The sequence below is a fragment of the Zosterops lateralis genome (assembly GCF_965231275.1).
Source record: "Zosterops lateralis genome assembly, chromosome: 24".
Taxonomy (NCBI): Eukaryota; Metazoa; Chordata; class Aves; order Passeriformes; family Zosteropidae; genus Zosterops; species Zosterops lateralis.
In genome coordinates, this window is record NC_139784.1 from 5,328,035 (window position 1) to 5,336,945 (window position 8,911).

An 8,911-nucleotide genomic window follows, 5' to 3' on the forward strand; every position below is an offset into this window, starting at 1 on the left:
AGCTTTTTGTAAGAAGGAGATCAGAAAACCAAAATAAAAAGTTTAAACCTCAGGAAAGAAACCCCAAAAAAGAAAAAAAAAAAAAAATAGAGGAAGATTGAAATAAATAAAACGTTTAAACCTCAGGAAAGAAACCCCAAAAAAGAAAAAAAAAAAAAAAAAAAATAGAGGAAGATTGAAATAAATAAAACGTTTAAACCTCAGGAAAGAAACCCCAAAAAAGAAAAAAAAAATAAAATAAAAATAGAGAGGAAGATGAGGACTGGCCCCACACACACTGAGGCAGGAACACCAGAAAATCACCCAGAGATGGAAAACGCCGATAAGGCGCTTTTCACACCCGAAAAAACCCCAAAAACAAAACAAAACAAAACAAAAACAGTGAAGAGAAGCAGGTGACAAAAAAAAAAAAAAAAAAGGAGCTGAATCAGCAAGAAAAGAGCGCGGGAGGGAAAAGCTGCGCCTGGGGAAAGGGGGAAGGAGCCCCCGGGGAGGGCCCTGCCTCAGTTTCCCCATCCCAACCTGGTGAATTTGGGCTCAAAAATAAAGATTTGGGGGATGTTAATAGAGATTTCAGGTCAAAAATAAAGATTTTGGGGCTGTTCATAGAGATTTTGGGTCAAAAATAAAGATTTTGGGGCTGTTCATAGAGATTTTGGGTCAAAAATAAAGATTTTGGGGATGTTGATGGAGATTTTGGGTGGGTATTGAGAGGAGGTGAGGAGGAAATCTGGGGAATTTAGTGGAAATAAAGGGATTTTTTATGGAAATAAAGGGAAATTCATGGAAATAAAGGGAATTTTATGGAAATAAAGGGATTTTTTTTGGAAATTTTATGGAAATAAAGGGAATTAAGGAAGGGAAAAGAGCAATGGGAGCCCCTCAGGGAAGGATCCAGTCCCCAGGGAGGGCCCTGCCTCAGTTTCCCCATCCCAACCTGGTGAATTTGGGCTCAAAAATAAAGATTTGGGGGATGTTAATAGAGATTTTGGGTCAAAAATAAAGATCTTATGGGGTTTGGGGGGGATGTTAATGGAGATTTCAGGTGTTTTAATTTCTGTGGGGAGGAAATCTGGGGGTGAGCTCTGGAGAGGGAATTTTATGGAAATATAGGGATGATTTTTTTTTTTTGTAATAAAGGGATTTAAAAAAATAAGGGGAATTTTATGGAAATAAAGGAAATTTTTTGGAAATAAAGGGAATTTTTTTGAAATAAAGGGAATTTTATGGAAATAAAGGGAAAATTTTTGGAAATAAAGGGAATTTTATGGAAATGAGAGGAATTAAGGAAGGGAAAGGAGCAATGGGAATCCCCCAGGGAAGGATCCAGCCCTGCCTGGATCTCCCACACTCTGATCTGCACAGGGACGACAGGAAACAGTGACAACATCCAACACCTCTGGGAAAGGAGGGGACACATCCAGCCCCCCCAACAACAGCCAGGCCTGTCACCTCCCTGGCTCTGAATGTCACCTCCCTGTCCCCGAGTGTCACCTCCCCGGCCCCGAGTGTCACCTCTGATCTGTCCACAGCTCAGCCCCGCTGTCACTGCCCGGGCTGGGGACAGGGAGGGAACGAGGCTGAGTTAAAGCGGGGACATTGTCCCTGCCTTGGGGACACCGTCCTGACTTGGGGACATCGTCCCTGCCTTGGGGACATCATCCCTGACTTGGGGACACCACCCTGACTTGGGGGCACCATCTCTGCCTTGGGGATATTGTCCCTGCCTTGGGGACACCACCCTGACTTGGGGACATCATTCCTGACTTGGGGATATTGTCCCTGCCTTGGGGACATGGGCCTCTACCTTGGGCACATTGCCCCTGCCTTGGGGACATCCAGGGACATCTCCCTGCCTCAAGGACATCATCCCTGCCTTGGGGACATCACCTTGGGGACACTGTCCCTGCCTTGGGGACACTGTCCCTGCCTTGGGGACACCACCCCTGCCTTGGGGACACCACCCCTGCCTTGAGGACATCATCCCTGCATTGGGGACATCTCCCCTGCCTTGGGGACACCGCCCTGGGGACATTGCCCCTGCCTTGGGGACATCAACCCTGCCTTGGGGACACCATGAGGCCTTGGGGTTTGAGGGGTCTGGGGACACTGTCACCACCTTGGTGCCACCTTTGGGGTTTGAGGGATTTAGGGACACTGTCATCACCTTGGTGCCACCTTTGGCTGTTTAATGGATCTGGGGACACTGTCACCACCTCGGTGCCACCATCAGCCCTTGGGGGCTCAGGGGGTCTGGCCAAGGCACCGTCTCCCCTCATCTCTCCCCAGATTTGGGATGTTTTGACACAAAATCCCAAATCCGTGGGCTCCAAGTGCCCGTCCCAGCAACCCCACAGTGCCCGGGGGAGCCCCTGGAACTCGTGGCTGCCTCCGAGGGGACACCGGGAGGTGACAATGAGGGACAGAGGAGGGACCTGCCCCCAGCACTGGCACCCGAAACCGGGCAGAGGAAATTCTCCTGTGGGGTTGGGAACAGAGACCGGGATGGGAACAGAGACCGGGATGGAACGGCCCCTCCAGAGGGCTGGGAAACGCTCCTGGGACTGCCCGAGATGGGGATGGATCCGTGCCTGGGGCTGGGGATGGTTTGGTTTGGCTTGGTTTGGTTTGGTTTGGCTTGGCTTGGCTTGGCTTGGCTTGGCTTGGCTTGGCTTGGCTTGGCTTGGTTCGGTTCGGTTCGGTTTGGTTTGCACGGATTGGTGCCACCGGGGTGGCGCGGGTTGGGGCTGCACGGTGACGGCTGGGGACCCTCGGTGTCACTCGGTGCCGCTCGGGGCCCCTCGGTGGCGCTCGCTCGGCAGCCGCGAGCCGTCAGTGCCCTCTGCAGGCGGCACCGAGCACCGGGCACCGGGACAGGACACGGGCACCGGGACAACGAATGGCACCCAGCACCGGGTACCGGGTACCGGGACAAGGCACGGGCACCGGGCGCTGGGACAACACAGTACCCAGCACTGGGAACCAGGAACCAGACACTGGGAACTGGGCACCGGGCACAGGGACAAGGCACAGCACCCAGCACTGGGAACCAGGAACAGGACACTGGGAACGGGACACTGAGCACTGGGCACGGGGACAATGCACGGACACTGGGCACTGGGCACTGGGCACTGGGCACTGGACACCGGGACAGTGCATGGCACCGGGCACTGGGGACTGGGACAAGACACGGGCACCGGGCACTGGGCACTGGGCACAGGGCACAGGGCACTGCATACAGAGCACTGGACAAGGCACGGACACTGGGCAACAAGCTCTGGGTACAGGGCACCAGACACCGGGCACTGGGTACAGGGCAGCAGGATATGGCACAGGGCACCCGGCACTGGGACAACACATGGCACCCGGCACTGGGCACCGGGACAACACTTGGCACAGGGCACTGGGAACCCGACACCAAGCACTGGGACAAGGCATGGACACTGGGACTGGGGCACAGGACACTGGGACAATGCATGGCACTGGACACCGGGCACTGGGTACCAGGGCACTCGGATATGGTACAGCACAGGGCTCCGGGTATGGGGACAACACATGACACCCAGCACTGGGAACTGGACACCAGCTACCGGGACAACACTTGGCACTGGGCACTGGGAACTGGACACCGAGCACTGGGACAAGGCACGGACACTGGGATTGGGGCACCAGATGCTGGAACAATACATGGTACCGGGCACCGGGCACCAGGTACTGGGACAACACTTGGCACTGGGAACAGATTACTGGGACAATGCATGGCACCAGGCACTGGGGACTGGGACAAGGCACGGACACCGGGCACCGGACACTGGACACTGGGTACAGGGCACCAGGACAAGGCACAGCACGGGGCACTGGGCACAGGGACAACACACGGCACCCAGCACTGGGCACCAGGCATCAGGCACTGGGACAACACTCAGCAGGGGGCACTGGACACTGGGATCTGGACACCAAACACTGGGACAAGGCACGGACACTGGGATCGGGGCACCGGACATTGGGACAATACATGGCACCAGGCACTGGGTACCAGGAACTGAACACCAGACACTGGACACCAGGTATCAGGACAACACTTGGCACTGGGAACTGGACAGTGGGAACTGGGCACCTGACACTGGGACGTTTGGCACTGGACACCCCATGCCTGCAGCCCTGCTCAGCTCGGTTCCAAACCCCTGGGCCACAGCAGGTGATTTTGGGGTGTGGGATCCCCCCACTGCAGCATTTCAATGAGGGGAGTTCCCTGGGACCCCACCCAAAGGTGTGGGGTGACCCATTGTGCCCCACAGCCAGTCCTGTGTCCCTACAGCCTGTCCCTGTGTCCCCACAGCCTGTCCCTGTGTCCCCACAGCTGGTCCTGTGTCCCCACCCCTCCCAGTCCCCTCCCAGCACTTACTGGTCGTCGCCCACCTTCTTCACCCAGGCCATGTCCCGCTCTGACTGCTCCTGGGGACAGCAGAGCCACAGTGAGCCCCAGGACCCCACCCTGGGGATGGGGAGGGGTCCTGTGGGGTCAGACCCTGCTCTGTACCTGCACCCAGACCCCCCTCATCACTCAAACCCCCCCAGCCGATGAATTGGGGTGCTCCCTACAACCACCCCCTGCCCCATCACCTTCTCCCAGACACCCCCCAGCACCCAAATCCCAATCACTGAGGATAAGGGGGGTCCTGTGGGGTCAGACCCTGTCCCATAGCTGCTTCCAGACCCCCCTCAGCACCCAGACCCCCACACCCCGAGAATAGGGGGGGGTCCTGTGGGGTCAGACTCTGCCCCACAGCTGATCCCACACCCCCCTCACCACCCAAACCCCCTCAGCCGATGACTCGGGGTGCTCTCCATGGCCACCCCCACCCCATTACCTGCTCCCAGACCCCCCTCATCACCCAAATCCCCTCACCCAGCACTGGGGGTTCTCCCCATGGCCACCCCCACCCCATTACCTGCTCCCAGACCCCCCTCATCACCCAAATCCCCTCACCCAGCACTGGGGGTTCTCCCCAGGGCCATCCCCACCCCATCTCCCAGACCCCTCTCACCACCCAACTCCCCCACTGAAGACTCAGGGTGCTCCCCACGACCACCCCCCTCCCCATTATCTGCTCCCAAACCCCTCTCACCACCCAGACCCCCAACCTGGGTATGGGGAGGGGTCCTGTGGGGTCAGACCCTGCTGTGTACCTGCTCCCAGACCCCCTGATCACCCAACCCCCCTCCCAACCGACAACTCGGGGTGCTCCCCATGACCACCCCCCGCCTCATCACCTGTTCCCAGACCCCCCTCATCACCCAGACCCCCAGCCCGGGGATGGGGAGGGGTCCTGTAGGGTCAGACCCTGCTCTGTACCTGCTCCCAGATCCCCCTCATCACCCAAATCCCCCCACCCAGCACTGGGGGTGCTCCCCAGGGCCATCCCCATCCCATTTCCCAGCCCCCCCTCCCCACCCACCACTCGGGATGCCCCCCACGACCCCCGCCCCATCCCCATCACCTGCTCCCGGGTGTCCTGCAGGTGTTTGAGCTCTGCCTGCAGCCTCTCGCACTCGGCCTTGAGATGCTCCTCGCGGTGCTGGGCTCGCTGGTTCTCCTGCCGCGCCGCCTCCAGCTCGGCCTCCAGCCCCCGGCTCTGCCAGCCCCCGGCTCGCTCCAGCACTGCGGGCACCGCTCGGCTCAGCCCCTGGGGGTCCTGGGGGTCCTGGCGGCTCCCAGGGGGTCCTGAGGGGTCCTGGGGGGTCCTGGGGGGTCCTGAGGGGTCCTGGAGGGTCCCGAGGGGTCCTGGGGGGTCCTGGGGGGTCCTGGGGGCTCCCGAGGGCTCCTGGGGGGTCTCAGGGGGTCCTGGGGGGTCCTGGGGAGTCCCGAGGGGTCCTGGGGGGTCCTGGGGGCTCCTGGCGGCTCCCCTGGGGGGTCCTGAAGGGTCCTGGGGGCTCCCAGGGGGTCCTGAGGGCTCCTGGGGGGTCCTGGGAGGGCCTGGGGAGTCTCAGGGGGTCCTGGGGGGTCTCAGGGGGGTCTCAGGGGGGTCCTGGGGGTCCTGTGGGCTCCCGAGGGGTCCTGGGGGCTCCTGGCGGCTCCCAGGGGGTCCTGAGGGGTCCTGGGGAATCTCAAGGGGGTCCCGGGGGCTCCTGGGGGGTCCTGGGGGGTCCAGGAGGGTACCAGGAGGGTCCTGGGGGTCTCAGGGGGGTGAGGAAGGGGCGGCTCACCGTGACTCAGGCCGGGGTTGGGGTGCAGGGCGATGAAAGGCACGTCCTGAGGGCCCAGCCCGGGGAAGGCGCCGCTGTCGCGTTGTCGCAGCTGCTGCTCCAGGCTCCGGATGCGGCTCAGGTGAGTCTCCACCAGGGCTCGCTGGGAGAGGAGGGGACAGGGCTGTGTCACCTCCTGGGGGCTCGTTCTGCCCCTCTCCCAGCCCGGCACACCGGGATTTGGGGGTGGTTTTTGGGGTGGGATCGGTGTGGTGACAGTGGAATGGCAGGAGAGGGTCCCTGGATGGGAAAGGGGAGCTGGGGGTGCCCAGCTGAGCCTGAGACAGGGACAGCAGAACTGGGGTCATCCAGCAGGGCAGGAGCAGGAAAATGGATAAATCTGAATATCTCTAAATCTGAACATCCCTAAATCTGAGCATCCCTGAATTTGAGTATCCCTAAATCTCAGTATGCCAAAATCTGAACATCTCTAAATCTGAACATCTCTAAATCTGAACATTCCTAAATCTGAACATTCCTAAATCTGAACATTCCTAAATCTGAACATTCCTAAATCTGAGCAACCCCAAATCTGAACATCCCAAAATCTGAACATCCCTAAATCTGAACATCCCAAAATCTGAGCACCCCTAAAACCCCAAATGTGGCCTGAAGCCCCCCCAACCTTGTGTGTCCCCAAGGATGGGGACACCACGGGCCTGGCTGCTGTCATGGAGAAGGGAAGGGGACCCTTCTGTGGGGTCTGTCATTCACCATCCCGGGAAGGTGACCCTGCTGTCCCCTGCTGTCCCCTGCTGTCCCCTGCTGTCCCCTCTGTGGTGCCTGTCACCCACCATCCTGGAAAGGTGACCCTGCTGTCCCCTGCTGTCCCCTGCTGTCCCCTCCATGGTCCCTGTCACCCACCATCCTGGAAAGGTGACCCTGCTGTCCCCTGCTGTCCCCTGCTGTCCCCTCCATGGCCCCTGTCACCCACCATCTCCCCCAGCTCCGTCTCCAGGTCCGCCTTCTCCACGCAGAGCTTCTCGTAGGCCTGGATCATCTCCTCCAGCTGCTCCTCCCGCTCTTTGCTCTTCTGCAGCTGCCGGGGGGGGAAGGTGGAGGGGGTTTAGGGGTGGGAGAGCAGCTCGTGGACCCCCCCAAACCCCCTCCCCGAGCCCCCTGACCTGCTCACCTCGTGCTGGAACTGGTTGAGCTGCTGCTGCAGCGACGCCTTCTCGCTCTTGAGCAGCGAGTTCTCCTTGGCCTCGTAGAGGGAGAAGATGTGCTCCTCTCCAAACTCACCGATCAGGGGGTACTGCAGACACAGGACAGGCGGTCAGAGGGGTCCCCCCAACCCCAAAAACCCCCTGGAGGCTCCCCCAGACCCCTCACCTTGACCTCGTACATCTTGAGGCGGCGCTTGAGGGTGGAGTTCTCCCTCTCCAGCCCCGTCAGGCGGTTCTTGATGTCGTCGTAGGCGGTGATGAGGGCGAAGTGCGAGGCCGAGCACATCTCCCCGGACAGGTCCGTGTTGGGGCTGTCCAGCCAGTCCTCGTCCGGCCCCAGCGCCTCCTGAGTCAGGATGCTGATGTCGTCCTCGAACATGGAGTCCATGTCCTGCCTGTGGGGACACCGAGGGAGGGACACGGGGGTGGGACACTGGGGGAGCTCAGCTTGTCCCGGGGACAGCGGGGGACAGCACCAGGAGCTGCCACCAGCAGCGGCTCCAATGCCACGCTGTCCCCTGTGGTGACAAAGGGACTGTGCCATCACCTCCATCCTCTCTTTCCCTGCCATCACCTCCATCCTCTATTTCCCTGCCATCACCTCCATCCTCTCTTCCCATGCCATCACCTCCATCCCCTCTTTCCCTGCCATCCCCTCCATCCTCTCTTCCCATGCCATCACCTCCATCCCCTCTTCCCATGCCATCACCTCCATCCCTCTTTCCCTGCCATCACCTCCATCCCTCTTTCCCTGCCATCACCTCCATCCCTCTTTCCCTGCCATCACCTCCATCCTCTCTTCCATAACATCACCTCCATCCCCTCTTCCCATGCCATCACCTCCATCCCTCTTTCCCTGCCATCACCTCCATCCCCTATTTCCATGCCATCCTCTCTTTCCCTGCCATCACCTCCATCCCTCTTTCCCTGCCATCACCTCCATCCCTCTTTCCCTGCCATCACCTCCATCCCTCTTTCCCTGCCATCCCCTCCATCCCCTCTTTCCCTGCCATCACCTCCATCCTCTCCTTCTCTGCCATCACCTCCATCCCCTCCATCCCCAAGGGGGCACAGAGGTCCTGACACCCCCCAGGCTCCATCAGAGGGTGGGATCACCCCCACAGAGCCCCCCGAGGTTGTGGGGGGGACACGGTGACTTTCCTGCCCGTCCCCTCCCGGGAACCAGCACCAGAAATAGCGGCCGGTGGTGCCTGTCCCTCCCTCCTCCCTCCCCGAGCTCACGGGAGCCGCTCCCGGGCCTCCCACGCCTCTCTCCGCCTGCCCTAAATACCGGAGCCGCCTCTCAGCGCTGTCCCCAAACCCCTCCCGGGGGATCCCGCCCCGCTCTGCCCCCCACACGAGGCTCTGGGGATGACTGAACCTCCCCAAACCCGCCTCCTCCTCGCGGTGCTTTCCCGGGATGTGGGAACAGCGTCTGGAAGGAGCTGAGCCCGCTCCGGCCCGTTCCCCCTGTCCCAGCCCGGCGGGCACAGCCCGGG

At 60.1% G+C, this 8,911-nt stretch overlaps 1 protein-coding gene across 2 annotated transcripts in view; it reads right to left on the reverse strand.

Moving 5' to 3' along the window:
• TBKBP1 (TBK1 binding protein 1) overlaps positions 1–7,800 on the reverse strand; it is a gene marked incomplete at both ends in the record, with an annotated part of 13,156 nt that extends 5,356 nt beyond the window's left edge. For both annotated transcript variants that reach the window (XM_083877660.1, XM_083877659.1), the window contains 6 exons: positions 4,406–4,455; positions 5,502–5,662; positions 6,208–6,349; positions 7,181–7,285; positions 7,379–7,501; positions 7,579–7,800. In XM_083877660.1, the coding sequence (XP_083733786.1) occupies positions 4,406–4,455; positions 5,502–5,662; positions 6,208–6,349; positions 7,181–7,285; positions 7,379–7,501; positions 7,579–7,800 (803 nt within the window). The remainder of the gene's footprint in view (positions 1–4,405; positions 4,456–5,501; positions 5,663–6,207; positions 6,350–7,180; positions 7,286–7,378; positions 7,502–7,578) is intronic.
• Positions 7,801–8,911: the final 1,111 nt, after the last annotated feature.